At 41.4% G+C, this 15,508-nt stretch overlaps 1 protein-coding gene and 1 long non-coding RNA gene across 4 annotated transcripts in view; one reads left to right on the top strand and one right to left on the bottom strand.

The window, feature by feature from the left end:
* The window catches only part of Gm31887, a 48,124-nt gene extending 46,957 nt beyond the window's left edge, over positions 1–1,167 (top strand). The window contains exon 4 of the long non-coding RNA XR_873150.3: positions 782–1,167. This is a non-coding gene — a long non-coding RNA (predicted gene, 31887). The remainder of the gene's footprint in view (positions 1–781) is intronic.
* Positions 1–15,508, bottom strand: part of Amph (amphiphysin) — a 205,891-nt gene that overhangs the window by 7,306 nt on the left and 183,077 nt on the right. For all 3 annotated transcript variants that reach the window (XM_011244304.3, NM_001289546.1, NM_175007.2), the window contains 3 exons: positions 8,985–9,191; positions 7,295–7,555; positions 4,661–4,762 (listed from right to left, as the gene is read on the bottom strand). In XM_011244304.3, the coding sequence (XP_011242606.1) occupies positions 4,661–4,762; positions 7,295–7,555; positions 8,985–9,191 (570 nt within the window). The remainder of the gene's footprint in view (positions 1–4,660; positions 4,763–7,294; positions 7,556–8,984; positions 9,192–15,508) is intronic.

The raw sequence follows: 15,508 nt of genomic DNA, 5'->3' as shown, positions 1-15,508 counted from the left end.
AAGTTGAAAGACAGTGATTATGAGACAGTATAGGGGAAATCTCAGCAAGGAAATGGAGACTAAATAGAAGGATGGCAGAGACATGGTATTGGAATGGCCGCTGTATACACTTAACAAACACAGAGCCACAGAGGAATCCTTATAAATTCCCCAACCTGAATATCACAGTGAAATATATATCAATTTAAAAGTCAGGCTGTTAGGTGTTAACCTTGAACATAATAGAATTAGAAATTCTTCTTATGAGACATGAATGGGAGAGAAAGCTCAGACTCACAAATCGTATCAAAGTAGAGCCACCTGCCACTATGCCTTCTCTGCAACAATGAACTGTATCTCCCCAAACCATGAACCCAAACATGGTGGTTTGAATAGGGATGCCCCCCCCCCCCAGACTCATGTATTTTCATTCTTAGCTCATAGGGAGTGACACTATTAGGAGGTGTGGCCTTATCACGGTAGAGGTGGCCTTGTTTGAGGAAGTGTGTCACTGTGGAGGCAGCCTTTGAGATCTTATATGAGCACAGTCTTCTTGCTACCTGTGGTTTAAGATGTAGAACTCTCAGCTCCTTTTCCAGCACCATGCATGCTTGGACAATGCCATGCTTCCCACCACAATGATAATGGACTAAACCTCTGAATCTGTAAGCCAACCCCAGTTAAATGCTGTCCTTGATAAGAGTTGCCATGGTCATGGTATCTGTTCATGACAATGGAAACTAAGACACCCAATAAGCCTTTCCCTCTCTTAACCTGAGTCTTATTTGATACTTGGTCACAGAGATGAAGACGGCAATCAATACAGAAAACTGTTGCTGTGAGCTGGCTGTATGACTGGGACAACCTGGCCGCGTGGTTTCTAGATGTTTGGAACTGTTTTCTGGAAGAGCTGTGGAAGAGTTTGGATCAGTGGGTGAGAAAGGCCTTTGGATGCTGTACACACAGCCTAATGGGCTATTCTGATGGGATTTTGGGAAACTAGAATGCTGATAAAATGTGGAAGGTGAAGAGTGTTTGTACCCATGAAGCTGCAGTGAGGAACAAGGACTCTAACGGGACTCTCTTGTTTTATTTTGCCAAATAACCAGACTGTGTTTAGCTTGTGACCTGAAAGTATGAGTGGTATTGAAGTAAAAATTGAAAATCAATGGGCTAAGCTATTTGGCAGAGGGCATTTTAAGACATCATAATATCCAGACTGGGGTATGTCAATAACCCAAGGCAAAAAGCTTGAACCAGTTATGGGTATAAATATAACAAAGAAAGGCAAAGCAGCTATGTTTGTTAAAAAGTTTTGCATAATTAATGTTAAGACCCAGAACTTTTTACTGGGAAGTAGGAGAATTGTTGGGGTCATTAGACTCCAGCTTGTAATTGAATGAAGATAGCATCCAGGGCATCCTGACAAATAAGGACCACCTAATGGTTTCTTAGATTCAGCTTTGCAGAGACACAAAGATCCTACTGTGCTTGTGGTTCAAGGGAGTTGGGCTACACCGTGAACTGACAGGTTCCAAGAAGCCAAAGTCTACCAATGTGTAGCAGCGTCAGATTTGCTGCACGGTGCTCTAGGAGGGCAATGCAGACAGCTGTGAAGGTGAAGACAAAGTTGCAATATCTCATGGGACGTTGGTAAGGCAAAAGATGCCTGCCAAGAAAAGCTCCATTCATTTACATTTCTGAAGATTACAGAAAGGTGAGGGCACGGTGCTGGAGGAAGTCATGCTGGAGGACGTGGGGGCAGCCAAGTGTACTAGAGCACCGAGGATAACTCCACATCCTGAGATGCCACACATGGGGTCACAGGACTGTGTGCTGAGTCTGATGGGATTCTACCCAGCTGTGCTACAATATTTCTTTGCTCTTCTCCCATTCCTTCTTCCCGGGGATGTGAGTGTGAATATAGTTGTCTTTCATTCTCTCTCCCTCCCTCCCTCCCTCCCTTCTTCCTTCCTTTGTTCCTTCCTCCCTCCCTCCTTTCCTCTTTTTCTGTCTGTCTGTCTGTCTGTCTGTCTGTCTCTCTCTCTCTCTCTCTCTCTCTCTCTCCCTCTCTCTCTCTTTCCTTCCTTCCTTCCTTCCTCCCTCCCTCCTTTCCTCTTTTTCTGTCTGTCTGTCTGTCTGTCTGTCTCTCTCTCTCTCCCTCTCTCTCTCTTTCCTTCCTTCCTTCCTTCCTTCCTTCTTTCCTTCCTTCCTTCCTTCCTTCCTTCCTTCCTTCCTTCCTTCCTTCCTTCCTTCCTTCCTTCTTTCCTTCCTTCCTTCCTTCCTTCCTTCCTTCCTTCCTTCCTTCCTTCCTTCATTATTTGATCTCATAGGCCTTATGGTTAAGAGATTGTCAAGTCTCAGTTGAGAGTCCAAACTGAGACTTTTGAACAATGTTAGAATTGTTCAGACTTTGGGGATGTTGGAAATCGACTGAATGCATTTGCATTGTGAGGTAAAGGGATCAAGAGTGAGACACTGTCTTTTGCAATGGTTTTGGTTATCAATTTGACAAGGAATATACTTGCCATGGCTACTTACCATTGCCAACTTGATTAGATTAATTAATAAATGCCTAGAAAATTTCATGAAACATGTTTTAGGACTTTTCTATGAGTGCAAGTGTTAACTAAGGGCATAAAACCTGTCCCAAATGCACAGAGCACCGTCCCATGGTTGTTATCTAAATTAAATAAAAAGGGAAATTGAGAAATCCGGTGAAGTCCCAAAATGTTCTTTCTTTGCTCTTTGTCTGCCAAGAAGCGAGGAGGCCCAGATGACATGCCTACTGCCATGGAGCCACCTGCTGTCAGACCTTCTCTGCCACCCACCATGAGCTGCAATTCCCAAAAAGCCCCTCCTTGCTTGAGTTGCTTCTCCTCAAGTCACAGCAATGAGAAAAGTAACTATTTAAACAGAGTGTTAATACTTTAAGTTAAACAGAGATGTTTCTGGATCTGCCTATATTGTCACTCTCTGCTTTATCAGTTTTTGCTCACAAAAAGTTTAATAATTACATAACAATTTTATTAGCCCATTCGAAGAATCAATTAAGGGCTTATTAACTATTGTTAATTGTAGGGTTTTGCTTGTTTTGCATTTTTCTGTTTTTTGGGTTTTGTGTGTGTGTGTGTGTATCAATGTATCTCTCTGTGTGTACATGTTTTGAGAATGGATTTTTCTATGTAGCTTAGAATAGTCTCCACCTGCTAAGCCACCCTATCAGTATCTGTCTCCTGAGTGCTGGGATACAGACATGGGCCATAACTCTTGGCTATTGAGTGCTATTGGTTGCATTTATTTGTAAATTTATCTTTTTATCATTTCCTTGTTTTTACTTTATATTGAATTACATGTCAAATTTCATTTATTTATTTATTATTATGTATAAGGGTGTTATGCCTGTCTGCATGCCTATGCATCCACCATATGTGCACAATCTCTGCAGGCCAAAAGAGGGTATTAGATTCCCTGATATTGGAGATACAGTTGTGAGCCACTATATGTGTTCCAGGAATCAAATTTGAGTCTGTGGAAGAGCAGCCAGTGTTCTTAATTGTTGAGCCTTCTCTCCAGCTATAGTATGAAATATTTTTCACTTCATTATTTATTTGATAAATATATCACTTAAAAATCTGTCTTTAATTTTTTAAAAAAATATTTGGAGCTTTATTTTTAAAATTAACTTATAAAGGCATAGCATCTGGGTGTTAAGCCATTAGCTGATTTATATTGCTAAATCTATTACCAAAAGAAGGGGCAATGTAGTGGCATAGAAATGTTAACTTTGAAAGCTGTGCATTTAAACTTTATTTTTAGCGGAAAACCTATACATCTATTTCTTTAAAATTGCTATGGGAGTGATAGCTCTTTTCTATAAAGTACATGCTCATAGGCTTGTTGACACAGGCTTTCCATACCATTTCAAGAGCTCCCAAAGTGTGAATAAGAACAATCTTGGAGTTCCTAGCACCTTATTATCCAATCATTCTGATAAGAGATATGTTTCCCAATTGAGGTATAATTTAAATTCTGTGTCGTATAAAGGCAGAGCTGTTGATTGTAAAGTTTAATAAGGCTTCACTAAGGCTACATGGGTGTGATCCCCATCAAGATCCAAAACATTTCTACACCCCTTTAAAGTTTTCCAGGTTCTTTCCATGGGTTACCACACCAGAGCCAGTCCCTTCTGAAAAGGATGTTTAGCTCATGCCTGCTAGCATCAACATTTCCTAAAACCTGAAGTCAGAAGTACAGCATCCCCAGCAAGATATCTTAAGAAAAAGTCATCTCATCTAATTGTATAGAAAGTGACAGTCAATGGGCATTCGAAATGGGTATACAAAAGACCAGCGGATGGAGTCCTGAATGTGCAAGTCCTTAGCGTCTTTTTAGAGTTGGGTAGCAGCATGTTAGAAAACAGAAATGCAAGCCGGGCGTGGTGGCACACGCCTTTAATCCCAGCACTCGGGAGGCAAAGGCAGGCGGATTTCTGAGTTCGAGGCCAGCCTGGTCTACAAAGTGAGTGCCAGGACAGCCAGGGCTACACAGAGAAACCCTGTCTCGAAAAACCAAAAAAAAAAAAAAAAAAAGAAAACAGAAATGCTTCAGGAAATCACTTGTCCAGCTGACCCTGGAAAGATCCAATACGGCCCAGCGCACCCTCCAGTCGTTACATTACCTGGTCGGCTTCTGAGTCTGAAGGCACCACGAGTACCACGTCACCCCTTTGTAGGTTAAGTTCATCAGAGTTCGCTGCCTCGAAATCATGCAGGGTTTCCACCTGCAACATAGTGAAAAGGAATCCGGTAATTTTAGAGAGGCTGAGTGTGTTGACTCTACCTGTAACCCCTGCACCCAGGAGTCTGAGGCAGGACACTAGCCATGACTGCAAGCCAGCTTGAGCTAACTAGTGAGCTGCAGACAAGCAAGGGCTGTAGGCTACACAGTGAGACTCTGCCCAAAATAAAAGAAAGAAGCAAAGAAAGGAAGGAAGGAAGGAAGGAAGGAAGGAAGGAAGGAAGGAAGGAAGGAAGGAAGGAAGGAAGGAAAGGGGAACATCATATTTCTGAATAAGATTACACAGACATTGCTAGAAGTTTCTCTGAGTACACAAGATGAAGATACTTATTGCAGTCCTGCCATGGATGGGGTGTGGTCTGCAGCAGAGATTCATTTGTGGGAGTGGGTAGTAAGAGGCACGGAGAACATCAAGACAAGGACTGTAGTGCCAGGCCACTGAGGTGATGTCCTCAAAAGAATTAGCAGGTTTCTCAAAGGGCCCTGGTTATTCTCCAAGAAGAAAACGGGAGAGGGAGATTTTCCTTACTCTGGCTTTCTGTGTCATGTGACCTTTCCTTCTCACGAGATAGCATCTGCACGCAGCCAGAGCAGAGACACTGACAGTGTCCTTTGCCTTCCCACTGTAGGCTAAATAGAGCACTTGTCTTTCGAAAGACCTAGAATCCAGCATTTTTGTATCATAATATAAACTTAATATCATGAACCAGGTTAATACAATCCCCAAGGGGATGAGAAAGCCTCACAACACTTGGAAATGTTACTTTCTATTTGCTTAACACCCTTGCTTCTTACTGACTTGTACAAGGCCATTTGTATCTATATTTATTAATTCAATTCAAATTGACACAATAGCTGAAACTTTAGCTTGTTAGTTTTCATTAGCTATATATCGTAACTGATGACTGTTTAAGTTGAGCTAAACATGCTAAGCTAAAAAGCTATTTTGTTAAGTAATGAAAAACCAGGCAAACCACCACTTGTATACTATATAAGAATTAGTATTTAATTAAACAAATAGCTTTTTAAAACTACATTTTCACCCTTTTCTATCTTATCACAATAATTATCCCATAGCATCCTGCTTTTCCTTTGCACTTAATATTTTTTTTTTTTTTTTTTTTTTTTTTAGATTTACATTATGGGAAAAGCAGGAAGGCTAAAACATGTAATACCCATCTGTCAGTATGGGGACTCTCTAGTCCTGGCCAGTTTTATTTCTCCTGGGTTGATTCCTTACAAACACCTGCACATTCAAAATGAAGCAGCCTACTTTTAAAATATGTATTTTCTGTGTAGAATAAAAACTATTAGAGATATAACTGACTGTTATTCAAACATTAATTCATGAGAGCAGAAGTCCAGGGAAGGGTTGAGAAGTGCACCTTGGGTCACACTGCAGTGACTGCCAGGCTAAGCATGGGCCCTTTGTGCCCCGGCCTTGCCTAGCACAAATTTCCTGGGTTTTATGTGTACTGCTTAAACAACTAACCAGGTTTGTAGCCGTAATATTAACCTGTACTTTCAAATATTTTGCATACATTAATCCCTTTATTATACCCATGCCCTCCAGTACAAAGTAGCAGTTTCCTTCTAAAGAAGGGACAAAGAAAATAGATAAAGATATTCAATCCCATTCTTATGAACACAAATTTTATATACATTAAAAAGAAAAATAGGCATCCAGGCTCGGTGGTCTGTGCCCATCGCCCAGATGTCTGGGAGGCTAAAGCAGAAGGTCACGCGGTGAGGACCTGCCTATCAAAATGAGCAAGGCTCTGTCTCTAAATTTAAAAGTACAAAGGTTTGAAGCAAAGCAGCAGAGTGTTTGTTTGCTTAGCATGCGCAAGGCACTGACTTTGCTATCAGGACAGCAAAACAAAGAACCAACCAAGCAAAACAAGGGCTGTGTTTTGAAATACAGTATCAAGTTAAACAATGCTTACAATTTCTAATCAGCTTCTTCTTGGGACCTTATCTGCCACACCACTGGGCTGGCTGTAACTGGCATTTCTGGGCAATTACTATGGTTGTTTTATTGAGGGATAAGAAGGCTTTAGTCCCTGGCCAGGAAATCTTTCTTCCCAGGGATGGAGGCTTGCTTGCTTTTTTTCTCCCTTTTCACAGAAGGCCCATAGTGCCTTTAGACACTTGGTTTTGGACTATTTGTTGATCCCTCATTCTGCATTTGGACTGAATGACTTTGTGTCCTGCCTGGTTGACAACTCCTTACGAAACATACTGTGACTTGAAAGGCCTGGTCTGAGTCAGGCTAATCAGACACAGCTCTGAAGGAGGCATGGAAAAGTACTATCATAGATCTTGCTTGCCTAAAACACGGGCTTCGGGTCATTTTCCCAGGAAAAAATCAGGGTAAAGGGAAAGCAAATTTGAAAAAAAAAAATACACAAAACGACGACGAAGACAACAACAACAGAACCCACACACTGGAAAACCAGAACAAGGTGCAAAGAGAACTCAAATGACAATGACCCTGAAGTGACAATACAAAGACCTTGTAGAGAAAGCCAGGAGGCAGTTCCTGAGTGGCATCCCCTGCAGACAGCGAGGCATCCACAGCACCTGCAGATGCAGGCAGAGTTGCCTGAGAATCCAGAGGCGTGGGCTCTGTAGCCACTTCCTGCTTCTCACCCGCTGAGCCCTGGGCAGCCACATCCTCAGCGGCCTCCCTCGGTTCAGTACCCGTAGCAGTTTCTTGGTGTTCTCCTTCTCCTTCATGGTTGGAGGCTGGCTCAATGACAACAGAAGGGATGACCTGGTGGGTAGAGAAATGGACAGCGTCATGGCCTGGAAAATGATAGGTGTACTTGCTCCTAGGTCAGTGTCTTCTCCCAGCCACCCACTTTCTCTGTCCCACTAACCCACAGTTCCAAGCCCACTAAGTTTGCAGACTGTAGACCTACACCTTGTGTTTGTCCTGACTTTTTCACTGTCTCTCTTGAGTACTAAACAATTAGTGGGAATTCTATCTTGATCCTTGAGCAGACACACTCCTGGAAAATGGGAGGGTCCTACGAGGGTTTGCCATGGTTGTTCATGACCGCCCATGTGGCCTGGCACATACTGACTTTGATTGCTGCAGGGCAACAGGAGGAGACAGAACCACCTCTAACTTCCTGTGTGTGCTCATCTGTTTCCTTGAAAACTGGGATAAGCTTCTATAAGAGAGGCCCTCTAGGGAATCTGAGATGCTCTAATAATGATAAACATGAAGTAGTGATAATAGTAATTCAGAGACACTACTTATACTGAGTTCCCAGCAAAGGCTTTGTAGGGAGGGCAATCACTCAAATAGCTCTATCATTTTTATCACACTCCTCCTTCCCTTCTCCATTATGGGTTTTCTCATTGTGGTGGTCTGAATAAAAATGGCCCCCATGGACTCATAAAGAGTGGCATCATGTGATGTTTGGAGGAAATGTGTCACTATGGTGGGAGGTGGACTTAGAGGTTTCAGAAGCTCAAACCAGGCATAGCAGCACACTGTCTCTGCTGCCTGTGGACCCAGAAGTAGAACTCTCAGCTCCTTCCCCAGCACCTTGCACCAATGTCCGCATGGCACCACACTTCCCACGACAGCTGTAATGGACTAAACCTCGGAACTATAAGCCAGCCCCAATTAAATGCTTTCCTTTATAAGAGTAGCTGTGGTCATGGTGATTGTTCACAGCAATAGAAACCCAAAGACACTCCTCATCTGTGCCCTTCCCCCAGCCTTGAGTAGGCTAAACAAACCCACACATGTTTTACAACCAAGCTGCAGTCATCTGGCCTCACTGCATTTGCGATTTCCTACAGGGGGTGTGAGGAGTAGACCACCTGCTGAGCGGGTTTTGCAACTCAATCCAGCTGAAACAAAGGATGGGAGGGGAGGTCTGTGGGCTTTCCCTATATAAACACAGTGCGGAATCTTAAACTTTGAGCCTTGATCAGAACTTTGTCTTGGCTTACCCTGTCCGTTTTCATTTCCAGCCCCCCTTCCAGGTAACACAGTTCATCCACAGCCATGGATGGCTACACTCATCTATGCTTTATTCCCTCTATCATGACTGAAGCTTCTTTCTCCTTCCGTGTTTCGGCCACAGGTGTAGGAAGTCCATTCCACACACAGGCAGCTACTGCCCAGCCAAGTAGGAAAGACCCCTCTAAACAGTGCTCTTCTAAGTTCCTCAAGGAACCCTTACCTGAGGAGCACCCGCTTCGGGCTCCACTGGTTGAGGGCTCTCACTGATTGCAAGCTCCGTGCTTTCCCCGTCAATTTTGGCTCCCTCTGGACTTCCTCCTTCTCCAGCAGGGAGGGCTGCCTTCTCTGCCTCTGCTTCCTCCACCGGGGCACCCTCAGTTGGCACTGCAGTTTCCACAGTCTCGCCAGTATCAGTTGCGGGAGGGATCTGTAAGGTAGAGGGAAGTCACTATGCCTGTGTCTCCACAACCTTCACGAGGCCTCAGGCCCACTCCATCATTCTTCCTTAACTGCTAAAGCCCTAGCACTGAGCTGCTTTGCCATAAACAAAATTCCAGGAGTCGGGCAGCAGAAACTGCTTATTCAGAGCACACTCTTCCTCAGAGCATCCAATGATATGGATTCAGTGTCCCTTGGTTTTCCCTGCAGCCACGTATGGTGGATGGCATTGAAACAGGTGACATTGAAAGTATAACAACGTAAAAACAGAATTCTAGGCCTTTAGGCCCAGGCTTGGGAATGTGGCCTTTGTAAAGGTATGCTAATCATAAAAGAGATAGCGACATTCCTCCACCCACCCGCTTCCTGGGTTCAAAGAGTGCTCATTCAAAGAAAGTCACCCTGGCCATTACCAGAACCTGCAATGCAAATGTGCTATTGTTAGAGGCTCTTAGAAGCTGTCTTGAGAGTTAACAATTACCAGGTATTCCTTGTGACTCTTGTAACTTTACACTTCCTTGTGACTCTTAACTGGTATCTTTGGTATCTTCCAACAACGCCCTCCCCACTTCCTTGAGTTTCTGGTTTCTTCCTTTAAATACCCCCTTACCCAGCTACTCGGGGCGCCACGGTCCTCTACCCCTGCGTGGTGTATGACCATGGGCCCGAGAGCGCTCTTGAATAAAAATCCTCTTGCAATTTGCAGCAAGACCCGTTTCTTGTGGGTGATTTTGGGGTGTCGCCTCTCCTGAGTCAGAATGTGGGGGAGCCCTCACATTGTGGGTCTTTCAACATATACCATTATTTAGAGGATATTGGTAATTGGTGGGTGGATCTTCCTCAATAAGCTATTGTGTTTGTTGTTGTTGTTGCTGCTGCTGCTGTTGCATGAAAGCAGATTGCAGTGGATTGAGCTTTAGGGAGCACCTGTTACAACACTGAAGAGACCTGGGCTCCTGTGAGGCCTGGCTCATGGAGAAAGAACACAGTGTCCCATCATGTAGTCACAATCACGATGGCTGTACTTTGTGATGTTCGCCACATCTGTGTAGATAAGGCTTCACAGCTGAATCACCTTCAGGGAACGGGATGAAGGTGGGGTTTCCCCCAAAAGAACACTAGGGGATGAGGGGATCAGAGGGGATCAGCAATACATAAATCCCCATGGAGCCATCTGCTGGCTAGGGGAATGGCACAATCAGACTTTGAGTCTTTACTAAATGAAGCAAAATTGAAAAAGTTTCCAGTAGTATTTAAAATGTGTGCTGATGAAATAAAGGGGGCACCGTCACAAGTTTTAAATTTGGACCACACTGGTTTAAAGTCTAACCTTTAATAGGACTCTAGTAATATCGGCATAGCAGACCTGAAGGTAGACTAAAAAGGACTACTGAGAAAGAATGCTAAGTCTGAGTTTATATAGTATACCCAGGACACATATTGCAAAAATTGGTCTAGCTTTCTGATGGGGTTAGCATCACCTGGTGCTTTCCTTTTCTGAATCAGCTCGGTGCTATTCATTGTATTAAGTCAGGAGAGCCATATTCTTGCAAGCATTGGCTCTCCAGCCCTGACTTCTGAAGTAGGCAGTGGAGAATAGCAGGGTTCATGGGCATCACGAATGTGGCATGGGAATGTGACCTCACACAGGCACTCATCATGGTATTCTCTAAGGCCTCTCCTCTGCCTCAAAGTCACAGCTACTGTGTTTCTTAAAATAATCTTCCATATGTGGCTGGAGAGATGGCTCAGCAGTTAAGAAACTGCTCTTCCAGAAGACTCAGAGTCAATTCCCAGCACCCAAACTGCCTCTAGCTACAAGATCTGAGACACTTATGAAGACATACAAGCAGGAAAAACACTAAAGCACATAAAAATAAATAAAAATTATAAAAGGTCTTCTATGAAGCACCTTTTCTAAATATCATAATTTTTATCTTGGGGATCAAAGCTATATCGTTGGATACATGATGAACTGTCATTCATATTCATAGAAATGTCCCTGTCTCATGTGAGAATCTCCTATTATGCAAATGCACTGACCTTATTCCTTTATTCTTACTCTGTTATTAAATACATGGATTCAGAAAAGTGAACCTCTTGTGTGAACTGCAGCTGATACTAATTGAAATGGATTTTAGATTCTGATACTTAATTGAAATGAGTTAAAGTTATATGAAGATCTGTGCTTCAGTGAATAACGGAAAAGACCGACAACAATGGGCATCACGAATAAATTAAAAAAATAAATTAAAAATGTAAGAGAATCCCATTTCTCATTTTAAGTAAACAATGATCCTTATAGATGTTATTGTCACTGTTGCCAAGAGAAGTATAATTTTGTAACAACTTAAGAAGACATTTCAATCCCGAGAAGAATAGCAAGCAATTGTTCATTGACTTATTTGTTGGTGAAATCAGCAATTTTAGGCTGGGATGGAGATTAGTGGTACAGAGTTCCCAGCTGAGGCCCTAGTTTTAGTGCCAGGTATTGTAATAAAAGGATGGAAAGAAGGAAGGAAGGAAGGGAGGGAGGGAGGGAGGGAGGGAGGGAGGGAGGGAGGGAGGGAGGGAGGAAAAGGTAAGGCAAAGCAGGGAGTAGTCTTTCTCTAGGATATTAAAGACCTACTAAGTTTTCTTCCACATAGGGAACTATTCATACATATGATATAAATGAAGTGACTTGATTGAGGAAGACAAACTGTTTAGTCATAAATCTATTTTTGCTTTTCATCTGTCTTGAACAGAACTACACCTATGACCAGCCAAATGGTTTCAATAGTTCGATATCTTTGAACAAAATAGACTCTAAATACATGCAGACAGAATGACAAACTCCCCCCCACACACACAGATAGATGAAAAAGCATGCATTTTAATTTCATAATATGTACCTCCTCTTACGTAAATTCTTTCATGCATATATGTTCTGAGCAGCACAAATTATTAGTAATTGGTACTATTTTAAGTGAATTAACGTGACTTCTTTAGAAGAAAATATAATAATTTTATGGAATATGGAAGGTATTGCTAAAGGTAATTTTATGTTTTTTTTAAGATTTATTTTATTTTACGTGTGTGTGTGTGTGTGTGTGTGTGTGATTGTGTCTTTATGTACACATGCATGCAGATTTCTGTGGAGGTCAGAAAAAGGGCATCAAATCTCCTGGAGCTGGATACAGGTGGTTATGAAGCACCCAGCTGGGTGCTGGAAACTGCACTTGAGTCCTCTGGAAAGACAGCAAGCACTCTGAGCCACTTACCTTTCTCAACAGAAACGCCAAAGGTAATTTTAAAACTCATTTGATGCAAACAGAATCTTTAGCTTATGCGTGATCATTTCCTATATGTCTCTATGTGGGCTGTATCCTATTTTACTATCACAAGATATACTATGCATCGTAGCTCTCCTTTGGCAAAGTAATGTGAACAGATGTTGACAGAATCTTCTGGTTGACTCCAACACTGCAGTGACAGCAGATACCAGCAGATGGCTCTGTCACATGAAAGGAACCTAATGTGTAGGAAAGGGCTGATAAGATGTTGACAAATATGGAGTGAACGGTGCTGAAAAAGGATGCTAACTCTGACTGCTGAGGAAGAAGACACGCAGAAGCAGAGTGACCTACTCAGAAAATGAAAGAAAAAGAGTTCTTCTCAGTTCTTTGCATGATTAGGAATGGATTTTCAATTCTCTAGTTATATTCAATTAACATTTTGATTTTTACACTTTCAAGTACTACAATCACTGCTCTTCAGAGTTTTCCTCTTAACAAAATTTTCCTACTCCATATTTACTGTAATAGAACAACACAAAAGCACAAGAAAAATTAGGAACCTACTCAAAGTAGGTGTTAGTGCTAAATTAAATCAAGGAAGGACTGGAAAGGTTTTGACTCTAATATTATTCCTCTTTCACGTTTTTTATTCATCCCATTTGGTTAGCTTTTTTGTAGATATAAAAAGACAATCCTGTGCTATGCTTTGATTGCTGCAGTGGATATCATAGCTCATTGCACAAAGCATTGCTTTTTAACAGCATTATCCAGGAAGACTGGATCACAGAAACTGCTGAAGGAACTGTGCTGTGTTCAGATGAACAACAGTACTACATTGTGCCAGGACTATACTATTCATTGTCTAAAGCATTTTTTGATGGAGAATATCTAATTTAAAAAAATCAAAAATCAAAAAACAAAAACCAAAAGGTGAAAGAGTTCTCCCCTGTCCGCAGGCACCTGTTGCTTCTCTGATAATGAGGTCCACAAGCTATAATAACTAATGCTGCTAGCCAGCATAGTGACAGTGTAGAAGCCTTCTTTGAGGTGGTGAGCTGCAGCCACCAATCACCAGAAACACTACTTGCTTATCTGCTTTATCATCTTATATTCTGTGTTGGAGGAAGCATAATGACATTTCTGTCAGAATCTTCTAAATACTAGTAACCATGTCAGCAAAACTTGGGAGTAGAACTACAGGAATATAATATAGCAAGCACAGAGTTATCAAGTCTTGAAAGAAGGGAAACACAATGCGGTCACAGAACCAGGTTGGCATAAGCTGAGATCCCCCAAGGTGGAAGCTGCAGGAGACTTTGTAATCAGTGAAGCTAGGCCATTATTTTTATCATTTACTCCTCTATTCAGTAACAATAACTCCAAACAATACCTGAGAAGCAGCTTACCAATTATTTATCATTTGTAGATGTAGTAATAATTTTAATAACTGTAGATGTGGACATAATTTGATAATTTAACAAACACACACACACACACACACACACACACACACACACACACACACACACCTTATTTAAAGAAGATGCCATGAGCCAAAAACTAATGAAAGTATGTTAGAGTAGAATTTTGACATATTTATTTTTCTTAATTTTATAATCACCCAAGGACTTTGTTTTTTAAGTAAAAGATCAATCATGCTCATTTAAAAAAATTGCATCAAAGGTAGGTAAAACTTTTATTGCTTTCATATTTAATAATTTATATAGCAATTCTGATAACACTGACTACTTGAAGGTTTCTAGTTTTAATGTTATACACTGTGAGGAAGATCTGTTGGGCTTGTGAGTAACCATAAAAACTATCCATTTAAATTCTAAGCTGCTCTTTTTATTTATGATATCTCTGGTGAGATTGGAAAGCCTGGTTTTATATACTATTTCATTATGAAAACTTTCAAATAGAAAACTGAAAAGAACTGTACAGTAGACATCAAATATCTACCTTGCAAATAAGTTATTTATTTACTCATGCATGTTTATATGGCCCATGTGAGAGGAGTGGCAATATGTTTTCATAAGCGTGTTCCCAGTTCTTCTGGATATTTCATGTCGCTATGTTTTGATAATGCCTTCTGCTCTCTTCCGATTGGTCAGTTTCTGACTTGGAGGTGATGTTATAGTATGCATGGAAGCGCAGGACTGTTCGAGTAACTGCTGACCTTGTTTAGAGAAGGGTGAGTGCGAAGCAGGCCTCACTGTTATTTACTTGCAGGACTTTTAAAGCTTTGAATTACATTTTTAACAATATATTTAGATATTATTGTCACTAGGTTTGCAGTTGTATGATGTTTTGATAAAATATATTCATTGTACATAGTAACGAGTCTCACGGATTTTTTTATTGGTATATCATTATTTGGACCATGTTTGCATATTGGCCTTCCTATTCTCCCCCATCTTCTTTATTCCCCTTTCTTTCTCTAAATAGTTTCATGTCTTCATTTTCAGATCTACAAACAATATACTTATCACATAAATAATCTTACACACATCCACCTGAGACAATTTGTCTCTTGCTGATTGTGATTTCTTATAATCTACCCTCAAGGATTCTTTCAATTAGGCAACTTCCACTCAACATGACATGCCTCATCTCGAGGATCAGCAATGGTCCAGGAGTTGGACCTTTCCTTTTGGCCTTCCAATTTGTTAACTTCACTAAAGTTTCTTTCTGTGATGGGAGATCCTCAGTGCCTGCTCCTATCATTAATCACTTCTCTACAAAATTTCTCCTCCTCGGCACCACTCAACTCTTAATTCTAACTTTGCATTTTCTTCCCTTAAAGCGCACTCTTCCACCTAACATATAATGACTTCCTCTCAGCGACGTCATCTTCAATTGCACTGCAAGAAGACAGCTTAAAACTTTTCTCCCCGTATTTTGAAGAATACTTTTGTAATCTGTTATCTAAAATGAAACACTATCTTGTAAGCAATCCCTTTCTTCTTTTGTGTTGATTTATACGCCCTATGTAGCTTTCAAACTGTTTCTATCTTAATTAGTTACT

The sequence above is a fragment of the Mus musculus genome, chromosome 13 (genome assembly GCF_000001635.26).
Source record: "Mus musculus strain C57BL/6J chromosome 13, GRCm38.p6 C57BL/6J".
NCBI classification, from domain to species: domain Eukaryota; kingdom Metazoa; phylum Chordata; class Mammalia; order Rodentia; family Muridae; genus Mus; species Mus musculus.
Note: the sequence above shows the minus strand (reverse complement) of the source record. Positions and strands in the feature narration are given on the sequence as shown.